This window comes from Cebus imitator, unplaced genomic scaffold, assembly GCF_001604975.1.
Source record: "Cebus imitator isolate Cc_AM_T3 unplaced genomic scaffold, Cebus_imitator-1.0 Scaffold317, whole genome shotgun sequence".
NCBI classification, from domain to species: Eukaryota; Metazoa; Chordata; class Mammalia; order Primates; family Cebidae; genus Cebus; species Cebus imitator.
The window spans coordinates 1,918,408-1,941,386 of record NW_016107632.1 but is presented as its reverse complement, the minus strand read 5'-3'; the positions used below and the strand labels follow the sequence as shown (position 1 = coordinate 1,941,386).

Below are 22,979 nucleotides of genomic sequence, written 5' to 3'. Positions count from 1 at the left end.
ACAGGTTTTATAATTTCATAGCGACTATGATTATCACGATTAGGGAAAAGACAGCTGAGACTGGACTACAAATATTAAAAATGTGATTTTTAATAATATAAGTACAAAATTTTATTTCTTTATACAACTGTAATGGGATTTGGATCAAACCACTAGAATTTATTTAAAAAACAAAATAAAACAATGATATAAAAACTGCAAGAAGGTCTGAATCCAAAGTTTTTCCTCTAATAGTACCAAATACCACAAGGTACAGATTATTATACAAATGTGTACAAATTTTAAATACAAATACAGTAGGGCTAGGTTTCAAAGGAAAACAAACAAAAAGCAGGTCCTTGTCAGGATTTCATTAATGTATATAAATGACAATGCTAGGATTAATGTCTTCCTCTACTATCCATATCTTCCCCGCCCCTCCTAGATACCCTGTGTCAAACGGGAAACTTCTACAGATACAGAATAGGCATGGTACAAGGTTCTAACACATGAAATCAAATTAAGACTTCTGTTCCTCTTGATTTTGGTTCCCAAACAATCCTTTTTCTTTCTCTGAATTCCCAATTAAATCTTAAAACTGCTCTGGTGAGAAAGGGATTCAGCAGCCAGGCTACCCTTAGGCAACATAGCTCTGTGACAATACTGGTGGGGCAAAGGGAAGAAATTAAATAGGATGCAGGTGGGCTGCACTGTCCCCAAAGATTTACTTTGATGCTGTAGTGCTCTGTCTAGGCCAGGAGAATAAAGCACAGTTCACTCAGAGCTTGGTGGTGGCAGAGAATCCCACACCAAATTTAAAAACCACCCTGAAGTGCACAACTGTCTTCTTTCCAACTGGGAAGCAAAAGTCTGGTTCTTTGGAAATAAGGGCAGCTTGGATGGTAATATTCCTCTTTATTATTCCTCTTTATTTTACTTTCTAGACATTATTGAAGGCCATGAAGTTCTTTATAAAGAATTAGAATCCTAACATGATTCATTTTTGAGGTAAAATACCTTAAAATGTAGATGATTCAGAGTTAATTGGAACAGACCAGGAGGAAGGAAGGAGGAAAGGAAGGAAGGAAAGAAGGGAAGGAGAAATAACAAATCTGTACCTTCCACATGCTGTTGCTGGTGGAGGCTTTGTTATTAAATTATATATACAGAAATTTACAGGATAAATTAAAATCTAAGAGATTTTAAAGAGTTAAATACACATAATTAAAATATACATTCATACGCACATAAATAAACCTACGAGAGAGAGTTTTGTTTTGTTTTTGCAATTCACTTATATGTGGAATGCAGAACATTGTGTATCTGCCCACCAGGGGAACCGATAAGATGAACCCAAAAATCATGCTGGGCAAAGTTTATCCATAACCACCAAGCAACTAAGCAGCATGGCTTGTGAGGACTTGGTGGTTAACTTCATGCTGCCAACAAAAGATACCAGCTCTTAGTTTTGCGACCAAATATTCTGGGTTAGCTCAGAATGTATGGAAGTCCAACTGGTGGCACTGACAGCTTCACGAACCCTCCAAGGTGTCTTCTGCTGCCCGGGCTCACAGAACTCCTTGGCCTCTGTTGAGGCCGCCAATGGTATCAATATTACAATAAATTTTGAGACATGGACACCTATATAGTAGGAATTGGAATGAACCCCCTATTCAAATCACCTAAGCCATCTCCATAACTATAATGGGAACAATTTTATCACCTCCCACCTAGGTCACTTCAAATGGAAAGGCTTTATATTTTCAGTTAACTGGCATCTTTCCATAATCTTTCTTATTACATTTCAGACTAAGACAGGTAAGGCAAATGGTCAGTGATGGGTCTGGAGGTCCAACTGAGTTTGGAAAATAATCACATTTTAGCTGTCCCTAAAGAGATGCACTTGGCACCCAGAACAAACCCCCAGCCCCCAAGTTACATTGATTTTTAAGGCAGATTTATCCACCACAGGAGAAAAAAGAATCCAAAGCCCGTATTCATGCCAAAATTTCCTCTTGGCTAAACCTTTGCCATTTCATAAAATTATTAAAAGCAAAGTAGTTACAGTCCTATGTATATATTGTACATTATATATATATATATATATATATATGTATATATGTATGTATAGATATAAAAATTTAAAACCTACACCCAGAGGCCAGTGAGGGAATCTGGAACAGTCATTATATACACAAACCAGCAATGGTGTAGGACAAGGTTTCTGTCCCAGGATCCTTCGCTGTCACAGTCCAGGCATGATGTAAGCGATGTTGTCTAGTGTGTTTGACTGCAAAACAAAGAAAAAAGTTCAACTGAAGAGTTCTTTACCTTGGTTTCCTGAGACATGTTCCTTTGTTGAAGGAAAGAGATAAGAAAAATCAAATGGAGTTAGAAAAACAGGTGAGAATGGTGGCATCCTGTTGTTTGTTATGCTAGGAATTTTTCTGCTGACTTCTCCTGTTAATCCTAGGCAAAAAGAAGGAGACAATTCCTGTACTGTCTTTGTGTGTGGAACAGCAAACAAGAAACACAGGAGTTGCAGTACCTTAAGGGCTAGAATGCTTCTCTCTTTAAGCGTTATTTTGGTAAATGGCTTGTTTTCTAGTTCAGTGAAAGCGCAGCATGCATTTGGTAATATAGCATCGTGTTCCATGGGCCAACAGATGAAGGAAGCACTATGTGTCACAAAGCCTTATGAGCCTGTCTCTGACAGTGCTCATTAAGGCAGGGCCTCTCTGACTCCCAATGGGTTTGACCCTAAAAATCCAAGGAAAACTCACCAAGACCTGTTTGGGACAGCCATTCAATTCAGGTAGTTGTGTGGTGAGACATGCCAAGGGGCCAAGGGCACAGATAATGGAATCCAGAAGCACTGACAAACTGCCAGACACAGCCACCATACCCTGAAAAGGAGAGGAGGTCGTTGCTTGAGTCACACTCCTGATGCTCTCTCTGTTCTGGCTGACTTCCTCACAAGTACTTGAAATCCTAGGCAGTTCTAATCCTACAGTTAGAAACTTTACAGCAGAAATGAAAAGATTACTTGGATAACTCTGTAAGTTGTCTAGACAGAGAGCTTTTACAACACATTCCCAGGTTTCCTTTCTATAATCCTAGCTCATCTTACTTTCTATGGGACCTTCAGGAGGTCACATACTTAACTTCTGTCTCCTTAACAGGAACAGTAAAAAATGCTTTACCTACTCTGGAGAGCTGTTGGTAAGATTTGTGATTACGTATGTGAAGTATATCTGTTATAAACTCCACAAATACAGCTCATATGTGATTACTGTGAAAATCCTACAACCCTACGTGTATGTAGCTTTTGATAGGTCATGATAAAATTTTTCTACGTTGAGTTGTTCACTCTCAAAAGAAGTGAATTTAGTTCAAATTTTAACATTTTATGTAATTCACATTGTCTTTATTTGTGATTCAAAGAGATAAGAAAGACTGTTGCTGCCGCCCAGTTCTTGTATAATCTGCTTTAACTAGAAGCACTGTGAGGATATGTCATGTTGGGAAGCAGCACAGCAGAGTCCTTAAGAACATGAGTTCTGGATTCGAGACTGCCTGGGTCCAGATCCTGGCTTCACTACTCAGTGTTTTCTACCTGGGCAAGTTGCTTACTGTGCTGTGCCTGAAAAATACTGACAGCATCTGCAGCAGAAGGGATTGACAAAACAGATACAATATACTTGGGATGGTGTCTAATACATGGTTAAGTACTCAAAAAGTATCAGTAATTATGACTATTATTACTAACGTCTTTATCTTCAAAGCTGCATTTCTGGCTGTCTTTTGGGTCTCTCCTTTTGGATATTTCTCAATCCCAACATGCTGTAAGGGAGAATAACCTGCCCATCCAAATCTAGCCCTCCTTTTAGCATCCACTTCTCTGCCAAAGTCACCACTCTTCACACAACTGCCCAGTCTCAAGGCCTAGCCATCACTGACTCTTCCCTTCCCTCACCCTCCTTGTCAACATCTCCCCTCTATACTTTCTGAGGGCAGCAGTACAGTCAGAGGTTAAGAGCCCGGGCCTCGAGGCCACACTGCAAATTCAAGTCCCTGCTTTATCACTTAGGGGCTGAACTCTTGAGAAAGTGACTTCACCTTTCTGTTTATTCTTCTGCAAAACAGGGGGAACAAAAATTCTGCCTCACAAAGCTGTGGTGTGAATTAAATAATTCATATTAAGCACTCTGAACCAAAGCTAGGTGAGTAAACATTTAATAAAATGTTATATACGGGGAAGATAATAGCTTAAAAAAACCAAAAATGTCAGTAATTAGTAATATTATTCCATTACCTTTGCCCTAATAGTTACTTATAGCTAATTTTTCTTTATCACATCTAGACTAGGATTATTGTTATAACTTCTCCCCAATTCTGGTCACTTTTCACTTCCAATTTAAAATAAAAGATATTCTCAGAGAAAAGTAAAAGAGCTCTGATCACATCCCTTCCTACTCTAAAAACTCCTGTAGTTCCTCAATAGTAAAGTATACATATTTCACAATGTCTATGAAGTACCTCTGCAATTTGGGTTCTAGTCTTTAACTTTCTTAAGAGAGAGATATATATATACACATTCTTTTTTAAATTTAATTTTTTATTTTTATTTTTATTTTTTTGAGATAGGGTCTCACTCTGTTGCTCAGGCTGGATGAAGTGCAGTGGTGTGATCTCAGCTCACTGCAACCTCTGCCTCCCGGTTCCAGCAATTCTCTTGCTTCAGCCTCACAAGTAGCTGGGATCACAGGTATGTGCCACCACAACTGGCTAATTTTTGTATTTTTAGTAGAGACGGGTTTTGTCATGTTGGCCAGGCTGGTTTTGAACTGCTGGCCTCAAGCGATCCTCCCACCTTGGCTCCTAAAGAGCTGGGATTACAGGTGTGAGCCACAGTGCTAGGCCTCTAGCCTTAATTTCTAACTCATGCATCACATGTTCCAGTTTTACTGCTAAAATGATGAATGTTAATTTATTGTTGAGCATCTTATTTTGATAATTGTATGTCCATTATGATGTACATAAAAAATAGAATATAACCCTTGTGACATCAAGAATGTCACTGTAAAAGTGCAGACAAGTTTATTTAAACAAAACTATAAAGTAAATAATAATTTAAGTGGTATGTGGAAATTGTAAAATTGCAGGAATATATGCAAATGATTAAATTCAGGTAAAAAGTGGACTAGAGGGGGAATGGGGAATAACTGCTAATGAGTACAGGGTTTCTTTTAAGGGTAATAATATGTTTTCGAATGAGACAGTAGTGATTCACAATTCTGTGAATATACAAAAAAATCACTAAATTCTGCACTTTAAAAGGGTGAACTTTGTGCTTACTAAACTAAATAGAAATATGTGGGAAAATTCGGAATATGCTTAAAACAAACTATTTTTACTTCTAACTTTTTACGAAGTGTAAGAATGATTGAATATAAAAAGCAATCCACAGAATATTTCTTCTGGAAATACCTATACCCATTCAGATACTGAGCCCACGTGAAAGTGCTAAAGTTCATTTGACTCCTGCTGAATTTTCTGAAACTAGCCAAAGAATTTAGATACAGCTTTGGCTGTTGTGGCCTTTGACATTTTATTTGTTGAGTAATAATTCAATTTCTACATAGAAGCAAGTGATTAGATTTACATTCCTATACTAAATTTCTTAGCTTAAAAATGGCTTTAGTATCTTAGACTGACTTCTTTGATGAAATGTCTTATTAGAACTTGGTAAAAAGCAAAACTACTATACTCTGAGTTAGCTAAGAAGACAATGTAGTTAGAAACTGAATATGGTAATAGAAACAAAACACGACAGCTGTGTGATTTTAAAATTGAAGCTTAAAAGGACAAAAATCTCCTTAGGGCACATAGCATTGTATAATTTAAGTGCAGAGGAATGAAGAGTTGGGAACCTTAACTTCTCCATTTGCTACCTGTTTTCTTAGGTAAATAAGGAACTCTTAATCTCCTATACAACTGAATCTCTCTATTTAAGACATTGCTAGAAACGCACAGAAAAATTCAAAGTCTCTTAGTAGTAGAAGTAATCAAAACTGCTTTGGAATTTGTACTCAAACTTTTTCTTCTTATTATTTTTTTTAAGAGATAGGGTCTTGCTCTGTCACCCAGGCTGGAGTGCAGTGTAACAATCACAGCTTACTGTAGCCTTTGAGCTTCTGGGCTCAAGCAATCCTTCTGCCTCAGTCTCCTGAGCAGGTGGGACTACAGGTGTGTACCACCATGCCTGGCTAATATTTTAATTTTTTTTGTAGAAATGGGGTCTTGCTACATTGCCCAGGCTGCTCTCCAACTCCTGGCCTCAAGCGATCCTCCTGCCTTGGTCTCCCAAATTGCTCGGATTACAGACATGGGCGACTGTGCCCAGCCTCCACTGCATTTTTATTTTATTTTATTTTTTTGAGATGCAGTCTTGCTCTGTCACCAGGCTGGAGTGCAGTGGCACGATCTCAGCTCACTGCAATGTCAGCCTCCTGGGTTCAAGTGATTCTCCTGCCTCAGCCTCCTGAGTAGCTGGGACTACAGGTGTGCAGCACCATGCCCAGCTAATTTTTATATTTTTAGTAGAGACAGGGTTTCACAATGTAGGCCAGGTTTCTTGACCTTGTGATCCACCCATGTTGGCCTCCCAAAGTGCTGGGATTACAGGTATGAGCCACCACACCCGGCCCGCATTTTTATTTCTTTTAAATTTTTTTAGTATATATATATTTTTGAGATAGAGTCTCATTATGTTGACCAGGCTGGTCCCGAACTCCTGGCCTCAAGCGATTCTCCTAGCTAGGCCTCCCAAAGTGCTAGGATTATAGGGGTGAGCCACTGCGCCCAGCCTCCATTGCAATTTTAAAAAATAAAAATAAGTTACAGGGTATTCCAACTTCTTTTTGTGCCATTGTTTCAACAGGATATCATTAGTGAAACTTTGAGAGCTAACAGGTGGACTGCAAATCTCTAGATATTTCTGTTACCATTATCTCTTCTTTATCACTGCATCCTGATTATCTGGCATAATTTAGCATAAAGTAGATGATCAATAAATGTATGTAAAATGAGTGAATGAATCCAAATTATATGGGAAACTGTAGTCATGCTGCTGATAGTTGTATTCACCTCAGTTTCCTGCAGACGGTGTCCAATGAGGCTTAGGGACTCTCCCAACAGCTGAAGGTGAGCAGCAACATCAATGGGTTCTGTCTCAGGGGCTTTGGCTGGTGAGGCTGGTAACAGCATGGTAGTGGGTGGGGACTTCTTCTGGGGTGACAGTACTCCTACAGAAGAGGCTGATAACAGAGCAATGAGGTAGATAGGTAAAACTTGCCTACAGCCTTGAACAACACAAAACTATTCTTCCTGATTTTTCCTTTTTATGAACTATACCAGGCATTAGCAAAACTGTGGCCTGTGGGCTAAATTCAGTCCATGGTCTCTTTTTTTATGGCCTGTGAGCTAAGATGGTTTTACATTCTTAGAGCGTTATAAAAAACAAAGAATATGTGACAGAGAATGCATACAGCACACAAGGCCTATAATATTTACTCTCTGGACCTTTAAAGAAAATGTTTGCTGACTTCTGATTTACAATTTCTAAATTTGAGCATCTCTTTTTGGTGGCCTGTAACATTCAGTAATAATAGCTGAGAACAAGGTCTGCTTCTAATATTGCAAGCTGTTTTCCCAGTTTCTTAGCAAGGAAGCAAAATTCATAAGCTTTAGAGAAAAGCAGGAAGGGGATGTGGTCACTACCTTTGACTTTCATGGAACCTTCTGAGCTGGATGCTTTCCTTTTCACAGTGGTGGCTTCTGCTTTGTTCTGTTTGTGCTGCAGATACTGAGCTTTCTGCTTCCAAATCTGCAATCACATCAGTGAACACTAAATTAGATTTAAAAGGACAAAAAAGTAAAAGGAAAAGCAGTCATGAAAGAACAAAATGGAGAAAAAAAAAGGCAATAGCAGGAGACGAGCAGAGAGAGAATTAATGCTAACTTTTAAGATGGGGGTCGCTGAACTGACTTCACAGAGCTGATTACATTAATATCTTAGTAGAGGACTATAAACACTCGTCAGTGCTAATGGTCAATTCTCTGCACTGATTTTTAGATCATTCTAAGTTGAAATGTAAAGTCACAGATTAAACAACTGGCTCAATATAATGTCTATGTGGTTCTTTTAACCTGCTGGTTGGCAATACCAAAACAATAGCACGATAACAGTACACTGAAAACAAACCCTAAGGATAATCTATCTGAGTGAAAAATGGTTGTTCATCTAGATGACATCCTGCTCCTATATGACCTTCATATCACATATCATCCACCTGCAAAGTGTCAATGATTCAGGTACGACTGTTTATCAGTGTCTTACTAGCTTCTTGATAGTAGGGTACATTATTTGGTAATGGTTGATGAGGATGATGACCTTCGACCTGGTTTCCTACTAAGCACATTTTCATGCTTTTTTTTTTTTTTTGGAGATGGAGTCTCACTCTGTCACCCAGGCTGGAGTACAGTAGCATGATCTCGGCTCACTGTAACCTCCGCCTCCTAGGTTCAAGAAATTCTCCTGCCTAAGCCTCCAGAGTAGCTGGGACTACAGGGACATGCTACCACGCTCATCTAATCTCTGTATTTTTAGTAGAGATGGGGTTTCACCATATTGGCCAGGCTGGTCTTGAACTCCTGACCTTGTGATCCGCCCGCCTCGGCCTCCCAAAGTGCTGGGATTACAGGTGTGAGCCACCGCGCCCGGCTCTCATGCTTTTATTGTTTGCAGTGATTACTAAGTGGGTAACTTTCCTGTTTTCAGACTATGGCTGTTTACTAGGTGTTTGCAGTAAAGGGCTCTGATTTTAGACTTTCTTTTAACACTTTAATTACTCCCCAACTAAGATCATCTTTTGGCTCAAATGTAACACTGATGGAAAAAATTAGACCAGGTTAGAAAAGACAGCTTTGCTATAGCTAAATCCTCATGTACAGTGAATTGACACTAACAGTGTTAATGTCCTCTGCTAAACCATTTTCTATTGATTTGTAATTTTCTTCACTATTTTCAGTGCTGTCTTGTTGGTCTATGGAAGAATTACATATTTTGGAAGGCAAACAGCAATGAAAAATATGTTTGTAAAGTGTACTTACCAGTTTGTCTTTTTCTGGCAATTGCTTCCATACCTCAGCCAGTTTTTTACTAAGTTCCCCAAAATCTGGCATAAAAGAGTAAAACAATACAGTAAAGCATTGGCTATTAACAAAACGGAAGATTGATGAGAGTGAAAACTGGAAAAGGGTTTTGAATGTCAGATTAAATGTCGCAAGATTCTTTCAGAAAACCAGCTCCAACCCCATCACTTTTCTTCTGATTTTTTTCCTATAGAGAAGGGGATGTTCTGATGGTCACAAGATAGTCTCAACTCCTAACACAGCTACGCCCTAGGGATTATTCCTTAAGCATCTTTCTGGTGTCTTTTTTTGAGACTGAGTCTGGCTCTGTTGCTCAGGTTGGAGTGCAGTGGTGTGAACATGGCTCACAGCAGCCTCAACCATCTGGGCTCTGTCACCTCTGCCTCCCAAGTAGGTGGGACCACAAGCATGGGCTACCACACCCAGCTAATTTTTAAAAATTATTATTTGTAGAGATGAAGTCTTACTATGTTGCCCAAGCTGATCTCAAACTCCTGGGCTCCAGCAATTCTCCTGCTGCGGCCTCCCAAAGTGCTGAGGTTACAGGCATGAGGCACTGCAACTCTGCCTCTAGTAACTTTAATTTGATCCCACAATACAAGGCCTATCAACTTAGGTTAAAAATAATGTGTAGAATTTGATAAAAGATGTTAGGTTTTTACCAAATTTCTGAGCAATTAGAACCAAAAGTAGTAGCTCAGAAGCAATCCTCTAGATGTGTAATCTTACCCTTCTACTGTATAACAGTTTCATGCTTTATAAAGCATATTCATGTGTGCCTCACTGCAACCTTTTTGAGTGAGTAGGGCGGCGATTTGACACATTAGGCCAATGAAATCTGTAGAGGTTAAGTGACACTTGTCCAAGGTCTCTGGGTATGGTGTTTTTCTCACCTCACTAACTTCTAATACAGAGACAAATACGGATGGTCCCTGACTTATGACGGTTTGACTTTTGATTTTTCAACTTTATGAGGATGCAAAAGCAATATGCACTCAGTAAAAACTGTACTTCTAGTACCCACATAACCATTGTATTTTTCACTTTCAGTACAGTATTCAATACTTTACACAAGATATTCAATACTATTATAAAACAGGCTTTGTGTTCAATGCCTTTGCCGAAGTGTAGGCTAATGTAAGTGTCTTGAGCACATTTAAGGTGGGCTCAGCTAAGCTATGATTCTGTAGGCTAGGTGTATTCAATGCTTTTTTTTTTGAGACAGACTTGCTCTCTAAGGCTGGAGTGCAGTGGAGCAATCTCGGCTCACTGTGACCTCTGTCTTCTGGGTTCAAGTGATTCTCTTAGCTCAGCCTCCTGAGTAGCTGGGCCTACAGGTGCGCACCACTACGGCCAGCTAATTTTTGTATTTTTACTTTTATGAAAAAAAAAAAAAAATTTTTTTTTTTTTTTGAGATGGAGTCTTGCTCTGTCGCCCAGGCTGGGGTGCAGTTGTGTGATCTCAGCTCTGCCTTTTGGGACAAGTGATTCTCCTGCCTCTGCCTCCCGAGTAGCTGGGATTATAGGTGTGCACCACCATGCCTGGCTATTTTTGTATTTTTAATAGAGATGGGGTTTCACCATGTTGGTCAGGCTGGTCTCCAACTCCTGACCTTGTGATCCACCCACCTTGGCCTCCCAAAGTGCTGGGATTATAGGCAAGAGACACCGCACCTGGCCTATTTTTTAACTTTTTTTTTTTTGAGATGGAGGCTTGTTCTATTTCCCAGGCTGGAGTGCGGTGGCACAATCTTGGCTCACTGCAACCTCTGCCTCCCAGGTTCAAGCAATTCTCCTGCCACAGCCTCCTGAGTAGCTGGGATTACAGGCATGTGCCACCACACCTGGCTAATTTTGTATTTTTAGTAGAGCTGGGGTTTCTCCATGTTGGTCAGGCTGGTCTCGAACTCCTGACCTTGTGATCTGCCCACCTTGGCCTCCCAAAGTACTGGGATTACAGGTGTGAGCCACCATGCCCAGCTAATTTTTGTATTTTTAATAGAGATGGGGTTTCACCATGTTAGCTGGGATAGTCTTGAACTCCTGATCTCGTGATCCACCCACCTCAGCCTCCCAAAGTGCTGGGATTACAGGCCCGGCCTTAAATGCAATTTTGACTTACAATATTTTCAACTTTCAAATGGGTTTAGCAGCATGTAACACTATCGTAAGTTGAAGAGCATCTTTACGACATTATAATAAAAGATATCTCATTAAAACTTTATATCCAAGGACAGTTCAAGGAAAAGGCCAATTATAGAATATTGGAAATAAACAACTGTATATTTATGTGCATTTATGTGTGTGCTTTATAACATTTATTTTTACATAGTTTGCCACCTTATTAGATTAAGAGATATGTATAGAAAGTTCATCTCTCTTACAGATGAGGTAAACTAAAGGCAAAATCTAAAGTGATTTGCAGAACTGAGGAAAGAAATAAGATTTACGCTCTAATGCTACAGGAAGAAGAAATTGCACTGCTTCAAGATATAAATGGAAAGCAAAAGTGCTAAAGATCAGAAATGCTCTTACCTATACCTGGATGGTCAGCCACAATGGTCACGCGATACTCTTTACAGAACACCTGGTAGGCCGACATGTTCTTCTTTTTTGGCTAGTACCACATAGAAGATACAACAGGGTAAGACTTGATTAGAACCCACGTTTAGTAATGCTGAATCCATAGTAATAAAATAGAAAGATACCTAAATTTTTTAATCAAGGGAAGAGTTCGAAACTACTAACCAACTTTCCTAAACAGGATAATATATATACATATATATATACACACACACATACATATATATATATATATATATTTTTTTTTTTTTTTTTTGAGACAGAATCTTGCTCTGTTGCCCAGGCTGGAGCGCAGTGGTGCAGTCTCAGCTCAGTGTAACCTCCGTCTCCTGAGTTCAAGCGATTCTCCTGCCTCAGCCTCTTGAGTAGCTAAGATTACAGGTGACTGCCGCCATGCCTGGCTAATTTTTATATTTTTAGTAGAGATAGGGTTTTACCATGTTGGCCAGGCTGGTCTTGAACTCTTGACCACAGGTGGATTCACCCACCTCGGCCTCCCAAAGTACTGGGATTATAGGAGTGAGTCACTGCGCCTGGGCAGGATAATAAATTTTTAATCCACGTTACTTATCACTCAGGGATGAACATCAGTTTTAATTTAGTAGGTAAAAGCCACATGCTATATTATTTGCAAAGACTTTCCTTCTCCCTATATACAATACCATGTTACATGTTTCTTTCAGAATTAAGTGCTAAGGAAATCTTTACCACTCCTGTGGTGTCTATTTTTCTCATCTTTGAAAATCAGAACCACAAAATTTCCTTTTAAACTTTGGAGCCAGAAACCCAAGAGCCAAATCTGTGTTCTTTTTGTTTCTCTGGTTTTGATTTCTAATCTTGTAATTTCTCTTATCTTGCTTTTACTGTCATTTGTAGCTTTTCATGATTGGATTATTTACATTGTTTGGTTCAAGGTGAGAAGTTAACAAATAATTGAAGACAATTCTTTGCTAGTCCTTGTCAGATGCAACTCCGTCACTTCAACAAACTGCTCTGAGGCATGTTTGTTCTTCACTACATTCTGACAATGCCAAAAGGAATATATGATTTTTGAGAAACAAAATCAGATTATTTTTAAAGTCAGTTCAACAGGAGACATATAAAGCAGATTATATTTCTATGTACTCCATTTTATAATTATACATGGGCTTAGGGGAAAAAGTTAAGTTTTTCCTATCTATAAAGGGGCATGCAATTAGATTCATTTGTCCAAATTTCTCATTGTAAGGATGGGAAATAAATTTAGAGAAATTGTAGCTTGCTGAGGGTATCACCACTAAGTTGGTAATACCAAACCCTGGCAGTTATAACTACAACTCAGGTCGCCCTGACTTTCAGGGCCATGCATTATGGGACCAAGAAAGACTATATGTTGCTCCCTTACAGAAAAAATTATTATTTAAAATAAAGAAAGGGTTATCACTTAATAATCTCAATCTAAGAACAAATATTTTCAGTATGGCTTTCCTCAAAAACTCATCTGGAAGCATCGAAATATGATTCTCAGTCTTTTATCTACTCCTAGTCCTTTCTGGCCCTACAGTTATTAAAATGACACAAATGTTTGGTGCTTTAAAAGCCCTTGGGGGCTTCTGTTTGCCTTAAGAGTCAGGTTTCGTGACAGAAAACAAACTAGCCACACAGTCCTGCCTCATAACTAGTGTTGTATCTTGCTTTAAACCAAGCTTGATCATGCACTCTGCTTAGCTACCTTAGTTCTTCATGTTGTTTTCACAAAATAACAACCCTCAAAGGACAAAGACTGGCTGAACTGATGGCAATAAAAAGCTTATATGACGACTCTAATTCCAAAGGCAATTCTGAAATCGTTTGATGAAAAGAAACATTCCTAGAACACCTTCCAAGGTAACTGCTTTGAATGAGATAGCACTTATTTAAGATAAAATTTGTGGCATGTTTGTTAAATTTCATACTAATCTTTTAATAATGGCTTATCTATATGCCTGACATTTACTAGAATACATGATGAAAGAATAATCTGTGGAAATCTATACACTGCCAAATCTTTCCCAACTGTAGAATCAATCTCACTACTAAATACTGAGAAATCAGAAAGTACATATGTTTGAGAGATTTCATAGCTTGTGTTTGGCCATATTATAAAACTTGCAAGGAAGGCATTTAATGATGTTTTCGCAAACACAATATAATAGTGTAAAAGGTTAATGTTCCTATTCTGTAAGGCTATCCATAGCTGTCACACTAACCGCAATTCTTGGCCAATATACTATCGATCCAAATTCACATACTGAAGAAAAGGGTTTGCTTCATAACTCTTATAAAGGACTTTATGCAGAAAGTAGATTAGCATTTATTCGGTACCTGTGCTGGGTGGTGGTATAGTAACTAGTTAGGAGGGTAAGCTTTTGAAGCCCAGATCTAATTCTAAGGCAGTTAAGCTGCATAAAATAGTGCAAAACACATGAAATTTAAAGTTTAAATACCCACAATCTTGTCTCAGCTTCACCATATACTAATTATTTGATCCTGAATAAAACATATGGGAAGTAGACAGCTTTTCTGATACGTGATATTAGAAGTATTTCAATGGCAACGAAGGAAAAGCAGAGACTAGGATTTCAAAGGTAATAGAAAAAAGGTAACCCATTAAAGTATTCTACTATTCATTTATTAATACATATTTACTGAGTATCCATATGTGCCAGACACTGGGAATATAGATAAGGATCAGACACAGGATCTAACAAATGAGGCAGTTAGATATGTCATTCTAATAAAATACAGTGCTGTTATAGGGAAAGCACTGGGTGCTATGGGAACACGTAGAAGGAGTACCTTACCAAATTAGGGAGTCAAAGAAAGCCTTCTGGAAGAAGTGACATTTAATCTAAACCTGAGAGTTGGGTAGAAATAGGCAGAGTAAGCGTGGTTAAGAGTGTTCTAGGCAGAGGAAACAACCCGGGGGCACATTCATCAAAGAAGAAGAGGTAACAGATGATGTTAGAGAAGAGGCAGAGCCCATACACTAAGGGCATGTAACCCATAAGAAAGCATATGGATTCTGTCTGGAAGAGGCCATTCAAGCATTTTAAGCAGGAAGTTAAACACTCAGGGTTACACTTAAGGACTCTGGAGAACAAACCAAAGAAGAACAAAAGCAGAGGAAGGAAGACCAGTCAGGAGGCTGCTGCTGGAGTGCGGGGAAGGAATGATGATGATGGTCTGCAATCAACACAGCGGGGCTGGGAGAAAAGCAAACAACCTGGGGAGGAGGAAGATGTGACAGGACTTATTAGAGACAGTGTGGCAAAATGACTCTGAAGACCAGTGACCAGTCAATCTGTGTTAGAATCCTGACCATACTATTTGCTAGTTACACAAATTGCTTCATTTTCCTGACATTCCATTTCTCTACAAGTAAAACTTGGATACACCGTTTAACTCAAAAGTGGGAATTACTCCACTGGTGTGTGGCACTTCAGTAGGTACTTGTTATTTCTGTGGCAGGCAGAATTACAAGATGGCACTCAAGGCCCCTGCTCCGGGGTTTGCATTCCCATATGTGGCGGGGAGACCCCCAAGTGCCGAGGCAAGGGTCTGAAGCCTCAGCCTGTTCCCACATGAATACAGAACTAGAAAAGAATTAGAGATATAGTTACATAGTTATTCCTATATATAATCATAAATAATCACATAGTTATTCATATGTTACCACAGAAATATATATACTCAATATAACCTTTTAATTTTACTAATGATTATTAGCTTACAAAGCATGAAACTGAGGTGACACTGTGAACAAAGTGATCCTAAGGCAAGATCCTCTAAGCCCTCTGTGACACCCACATAAGGGCTGCTGGAGGGCGCCTCGGCTGTGCAGCAGCGCCAGCACTGGGAAAGCGCCCGCTGTTTAGCCAGCTAGGGAAGGAGACGTCCAAAATGTCCGAGACATCTCCTGCCTCGGGGGAGTTAGGAGAAAACTCCGCTTCTCCAAGCTCTTGTGGTAGGCCTGATGGCTGTCAGGAAGGCCCACAGACATCTGCGGGCTTAACTGTCTCTATGTGGTGCTGTGCTTCAGCAGTCATGTTCCATGTCTACTTTCATGTTCCGCTTCTGCACCTGGCCCCTCATTTTCTTAGAAGATAGAATCAGTAATAGTAACATAAATCTTAACGTCTTTATTCTTTCTTGACAAGTATGAGAAAAGTGCTGATACATTAGGTTTACTCCTAGCCTCGGCTACTTCAAAGACCTGGGTCCCTATCTCCAAGACACATGATTTACCTGATCCTATAACGGACCAACATTACCTCACACTACCTACCCTGCCCCCTGCTCTGTACTCAATAAAAGTCAGAATGTCCAGGCATTCAGAGCCACTGTTGGACTCCCGTGCTTTGGTTGGCAGTGTACATCTGGGCCCAAACTCTGTTTTCTCTTTCTTGGTGTCTTGTGTCTTATTTCCACAGTTTCTCGTCTCCACACCTGTAGGGAGGGGCTCACAGGACCCTGTATGGCTGGACCCTACACCCGTAAGTGTGGGCAAGACATGGTCATATTACGTTATATGGCAAAGGGGATTTTGTAGATGTATTTAAGGTCTCTAGTGAGTTGACTTGGAGTTAGTCAAAAGGGAGATTATTCTGACTGAGCTTGATCGTAGCAGGTAAGCACATAAAAGAGATAAGAAGCCCAACAAGTTATTCTGAAGACATCAATTGATTCTAAAGTTTGTATGAAGAAGCAATGGACCCAGAATGGACAACACAGTATTGAAGAAGAACAAAGTTGGAGGACTGACACTGCCATTATCTCAATACGACTATGAAGCTACAATAAACAAGACAGTGTGGCACTGGTGAAAGAATACACAGATACACCAGTGGAACAGAATAGAGGGCCCAGAAACAAATCTACCTAAACACAGTTAACTAATCTTTGACAAAGCAGCAAGGACAATACAATGAAGTAGTATTTTCAACAAATGATACTGGGACAACTGGATACCCACGTGTACAGATTCACTCACGGTGGTGGCAAAAATATTAGAGAATTACAGAATACAGTCACAAACTTTCTTGAAAGGCCAAGAAGTTTGCATAGTTTCAGTAGAAGTTTCGGCTGAAGGCAGCCTAAATCCCCTTTACACTTAGTAAACAAGAAAAGCAAATAGCTAGGGTATGCGTGGGAGTTTATCTGAAAAACTTGGTTTACTCATGTGGTCTTAAGACTAACCTCTGAGCTGGATGGCTCTCTCAGGGAGGTTCAGCAGGGATATTATCTACTGATGGTGTTTGATTTAGGCACTGGAACCTGTCCTTTAATCTTCAACCTCTAGTGGTGTTGACTGAGGCCTTTGTCAATTAAATTTTACTGAATAAATACTAGTCTCACTGGCTGATGAGGGCCGGTGGTCCCAACTGTTTACAGCACTCTCCAGGGTGCCTGCAAGCTGCCTGGACACACTCAGTAGAACTGGCAAAGCATATTGGTGTGTCAGTATACTTTATTCATCCGTCACTGAGTCAGGGTCTACAGGACAGACCCCTCAAAAGTGACTCCAACACGCATGACAAAAAAAAAGAAAAGGAATCAACACAGACCTTACCCCTTTCACAAATTAACTCAAAGTATGCCTCAGACCTAGATGCAAACTACAAAATTCCTGGACGGTAACACAGGAGATGATCTTAAGTTTGGCAAATGCTTTTTAGAAACTGAAATCAAAGACATAATCCATGAAAGAAGGAAATGATAAACTGGGCTTCCTTAAAATTAAAAACTTCTGTTCTATAAAAGACACTTTAAAAAATGAAAAGATAATCCACAGACTGAGAAATATTTGCAAGGGGCATAGCTGAAAAAGGACTATTATCCAAAAGCTGATAAAGAATTATTATTCAAAAATCCCTCTCTCTCTCTTTTTTTTTTAAGACATCTCACTCTGTCATCTAGGCTAGAGTGCAGTGCAATCATAGCTCACTACGGTCTTGAATTCATGGATCCAAGTGATTCCCTGGCTTCCTGAGTACTTAGGACTACAAGTGCATGCCACCATGCCTGGCTAATTTTTTAATTTTTTGTAGAGATGCAGTCTTGCTATTGCCACAGTGAGACTCCAACTCTACAAAAAATTTAAAAGATTAGCTGGGTATGGTCGTGTGTGCTTGTAGTCCTAGCTACTCAGGAGGCCGAGGTGGGATAACTGATTGAGTCCAGGAGTTTGAGGCTGTAGTGAGCTAGAATTGCACCTCTGCACTCCAGCCTGGGTGACAGAGTGAGACCCCATCTCAAAAATAACAACATTAAAAATAAATAAAATGTAAAAGCCCCAGACTCCAGGTGGTGGTTTGGAAGGGGCTTAATGACATTTTCCTGGGTAGGCTCATTCCTGAGAATATTCACTCACTCATTCATTCAGGCAAGAAATATTGAAGGTTTTGAGGACTCAATGGCAAATGAGACAGGCCAAGATCCTTGTCCAAATGAGGCTGAGATCCTACTGGGGGAGGTGGATGTTATAGAAGTATAGAGTACGTTTACAAAGATTTTGATTCAAAGTGGTTAAAATAAAAACTTTGGTGTGGAAACCCTACTTATCTGCTAGCTTTCCTTTCAGCCAGATCATATTTGGGGAAATCAGTCAGGTTAGTTCAGAAGAGCATCAGGTGGTAAAATGGTTACAAGTACAGGCTCCAAAGCCAGGACTTTTATAACATCTGCTTTTGCACCTTAGAGGCCCTGTTTTCTTTCTGGTTCTTAACTATTTTCCAAATATGTGAGGTAACTGCAGAGTTTGGTTCCTAAAGGTGGGAGGTTATATTAAGGCAGGGCAGTATATGCATAAAACATAGTCTCCTTGTTTAGTGTAATTATGAAATGAATGGTTGAAAACAAAATTTTAAAAAGATGTTTTCAAGCATATTTTGTGCTTTTGAAGAACTTAAGATGTAAGTGAAAGTAACTGTAACAGCTGACATTTACTAAGCCATGCCCTGTGCTAAGCGTGTTACATGTACCACCTAATTTAATCTAACCCCAATTTGCAAATGAGCAGAAGTGAGAAAGCAATCTCAGGAGAACAGACCTAGTAAGTAGCAAATGAGAGGAAGAATCCAAGTCTGCTGAATTTGAGTCAAAGATGTATCCTGACACCGAGTAACCATGTCTTAAAGTTTTAGAAAGGCATGTAGCATAGTGGAAAGATTATAGCTTCTTCGTCTGTCAGTGGGGCTAGTGGTACTTATTAATCAAGAGTGGTAACACATGGAAAATGCCTAGGAGAACCTGGCACATAGCGGCCACTCAATAGATGGTACTAACTAATTTCTACCATTTATTGTTGCTGTTACTTAGCCTCAGGTTTGCCAGAGAGAGAACTTAACGTAATAGTATCACAAGTCTAGTTATATCCCAGACTTTTGTTTATTAGTAGATCAATAATCTTTGGGTACGCTGGGCACTAGGCTACCTGGCCCAGCCTTAGGTTTAGAGAAAATGCATATTTTGGAAACATACAGATAACCAAAGGCATGTCTCTGAAATGGCAACATTATAGGATATTATTTATTTATTTATTCATTTATTTGAGATGGAGTCTTCCTCTGTCACCCAGGCTGCAGTGCAGTGGTACTCAGCTCACTGCAACCTCCGCCACCTGGGTTCAAGCAATTCTCCTGCCTCAGCCTCCTGAATAGCTGGGATTACAGGTGCACACCACCATGCTCAGCAAGTTTTTGTATTTTTAGTAGAGATGCGGTTTCACCATGTTGGTTAGGCTGTTCTTGAACTCCTGACCTTGTGATCCACCTGCTTCGGCCTCCCAAAGTGCTAGGATTACAGGTGTGAGCCACTGTGCCCAGCTGATACTATTTTAAGTGACAAAGAACAGGCTTTTATTTGGTAAAACCAAAAGTAAGGTAAGTTTAAAATGTAACTGTATCCTGCTCCTTCTATATAAACAAAAAGCTTCTACTCCACTGAGATGATCTTTAGTGGGAAATCATCAAGGTATTACCATATGATTTCTCTACTCTTCTTTAAAAAGCAGAACTCAAAACCAACAAAACCAATCAAACAGACAAAACCCACCTCCGAAACAACTGAAAGGCTACTCTTCACCCAGGAGATAGTCCAATTTCCCTTCTTTGTGTCAGTCAAAATTCTTGAATGTGGCACATATACACCATGGAATAGTATGCAGCCATAAAAAACGATGAGTTCGTGTCCTTTGAAGGGACATGGATGAATGTGGAAACCTCATTCTCAGCAAACTGACACAAGATCAGCAAATCAAACACTGCATGTTCTCACTCATAGGCGGGTGTTGAACAATGAGAACACATGGACACAGGGAGGGGAGCATCACACACTGGGGTCTGCTGTGGGGGCTAGGGGAAGAACAGTGAGGGGTGGGGAGGTTGGGGAGAGAGAACATGGGAGAAATGCCAGATACAGGTGACAGGGAGATGGAGGCAGCAAACCAACTTGCTATGTATGTACCTAACAACAATCCTGCATAATAATCTGCACATGTACCGCAGAACCTAAAGTACAACAACAAAAAGAACTAGGAAAAAAAATTCTAGAGTAAGAGCCCACTGCTGCGTCCACTTCCACACCACTCACTCTTTCCCTCAACCCCTGATCCAGCTCCATTTATACCCACTGCACTTGAACTCCTTGGCCTCTCTAGCATGAGATCAGTCTACCCTTGAAACTCTCTCCTCCCTTCTGTGTTTCTCCTCCAACACAGCTGCCCCCTCTTCCTTTTCTAAGTCCCTCTGTGTAAGTGTTCTACAAATTCTGCCCTGAGCTCAGTTTCCTCTTATCCATACTCCTATTTCATTCATGGCACATGAACACCAGATTTCTAACCCAAGTTCCAACTATTCTACTAAATCCTAGGTCTTGAACTTCCATTGCGACTGAGATGATGATTATAATATTTACTGAAAGCTCACTGATGTGCTGAGCACAGTGCAAGGACAAAGTTCTCCAATATTCTTGGTTCTCGGTGCTTACGTGGGTTTTCAATGTGGTAGTTGCTTTTTACTTCTAGAACACTCACACTTGGTTTTGAAAAGATAGGGTACTACTGAAAAGAATGTAACATAACTTGTTGAAGCTGGGAATAATTTTGAACTAGTAGTTCATAAGGTATCTGAGACATGTCAAGTACTGCTGTTTGTCTCAAAATGTTTTTAAAATATCAAGTGTTGTCCTGGTTAAGTTTGATGTGACATCCCAGAGCACCATGGCACACTGATGTCCTAAACACTTTTGCATGTATTGCCTCATTTAATCCTCACAATCCTAGGAGGTAAGTCTGTTATTATCCCCAACTTAGAGATGGAGAAGTTCTGTAACTTATCCAGCACCACCTTGCTTGTAAGTGGTCAGAGCCAGGAAATGGACTCAAGTGGGCTCCACAGCCCATGCTCTTAACCACTTAGCTATGCCGACTCTCCTGATCTACATCTAACGTATCTTCTTCTCCCAAACCAGCTATTCTTTTCACCTTCTTTATTATTAGAGTCCTGGTCCTAGAATCTAAGACAGAAGGGGCCCACAGCTCTGGCATTTCTACCAGTTGGCTCTCCAGTAGGTTGAAGAAACCCTATTCCTAAAGCATTCTTTTCTGAGTGGACTTTGTCCCTGACCTTTTATTAAAAAAATTTTTTTTGAGACGGGGTCTTGTCATATTGCCCAGCTGGTTGTAAACTCCTGGGTTCAAGCAATCCTGCCTCAGCCTCCTAAGTAGCTGGAACTCAGGTGCTTGCCATCGTGCTTGGCTAATTAAAAAAAAAAAAAAAATTAAGAGACAGAGCCTTGCTATATCACCTAGGTTGGTCTCAAATTCTTGGGCTCAGATGATCTTCCCATCTCAGCCTCCCAAGTAGCTCAGATTACAGGGTGCATGCCATTGTGCCTGCCTGTCTGACTTTTTTTTTTTGGAGACAGAGTCTCGCTCTGTTGTCCAGGCTGGAGTGCAGTAGTGTGATCTTAGCTCACTGCAACCTCTGCCTCCTGACTTCAAGCGATTCTCCTGCCTTAGCCTCCTGAGTAGCTGGGACGACAGGCGCCTGCCACCATGCCCCACTAATTTTTTTTTATTTTTAGTAGAGACAGGGTTTCACCGTATTGGCCAGGCTGGTCTTGAACTCCTGACCTTGTAATCTGCCTGCCTCAGCCTCCTAACGTGTTGGGATTACAGGCGTTAGGCCACCGTGCCCAGCCTGTCCCTGACTTTTATGCAGTTCTTTTTTACACTGAAGCAAAGCCCAAGAAAAGATACTTTTAAAAAGCTTTATAGGAATTTTTTATGCACAAGTCAGGTTTAAAAACTACAGTATATACACTATAAATATTTGTTGGACAAATAAATGATTACATTCAGATTATGACTACTTCAGACTTTTTGGACAGCCACAATCAAATATTAACTCTTAATAAGGTTTTTGCTATAAAATTCATTTTTCAATAGCAACTGCTAGCCACTTACTTATCTATAACGGGCAAATTATAGATAAGTAAGTCATTAACTTTGAAGAGCTTATTATTTTTCCTATATATCTAGGTTCAAACCTGAAGAGATATTTCTTAGACATGTTTACATTTTTGGCTTCTCAGACACAAGCCCACTAGGTCAGTGGTCCCCAACCTTTTTGGCACCAGGGACTGGTTTCAGGGAAAACAATTTTTCCACTGACCTTGGGCGGGGGCAGGGTGGGGTTCAGGATGATTCAAGTGCATTCATTTACTATGCACTTTATTTCTATTATGATTACATTGTAACATACAACTCACCATAATGTAGAATCAGTGGGAGCCCTGAGCTTGTTTTCCTCCAACTAGATGGTTTCATCTGGGAGTGATGGGAGATAGTGACAGATCATCAGGCATTAGATTCTCATAAGGAGCTGCTGGGGTTTGCGACAGGGTAGACAGAGCATGGCAGGGTTTGTGTTCCTATGAGAATCTAATGCTGCCACTGATCTGACAAGAGGTAGAGCTCAGGTGGTAATGTGAGTGACAGGGAATGGCTGTAAATACAGATGAAACTTCAACTGTGTGCCTGTGGCTCACCTGTGTGGCCTGGTTCCCAACAGGCCATGGAGGGCTACTTATCCGTGGTCTGGGAACCGCGGACCCCTGCTCTAGGTAGATCTTGTCAATTTTTCCTTCAGAGCCTTTCCTGAATCAAGCTCTTCAATTTT

General features: G+C 40.1%; 1 protein-coding gene across 4 annotated transcripts in view; it reads right to left on the bottom strand.

The window, feature by feature from the left end:
• Positions 1–72: 72 nt before the first annotated feature.
• Positions 73–22,979, bottom strand: part of HMGXB4 (HMG-box containing 4) — a 33,557-nt gene continuing 10,650 nt past the window's right edge. For all 4 annotated transcript variants that reach the window (XM_017504011.2, XM_017504012.2, XM_017504013.2 and 1 more), the window contains 6 exons: positions 11,731–11,812; positions 9,154–9,218; positions 7,762–7,867; positions 7,129–7,298; positions 2,763–2,885; positions 73–2,269 (listed from right to left, as the gene is read on the bottom strand). In XM_017504011.2, the coding sequence (XP_017359500.2) occupies positions 2,225–2,269; positions 2,763–2,885; positions 7,129–7,298; positions 7,762–7,867; positions 9,154–9,218; positions 11,731–11,812 (591 nt within the window). In that variant the 3' untranslated portion in view covers positions 73–2,224. The remainder of the gene's footprint in view (positions 2,270–2,762; positions 2,886–7,128; positions 7,299–7,761; positions 7,868–9,153; positions 9,219–11,730; positions 11,813–22,979) is intronic.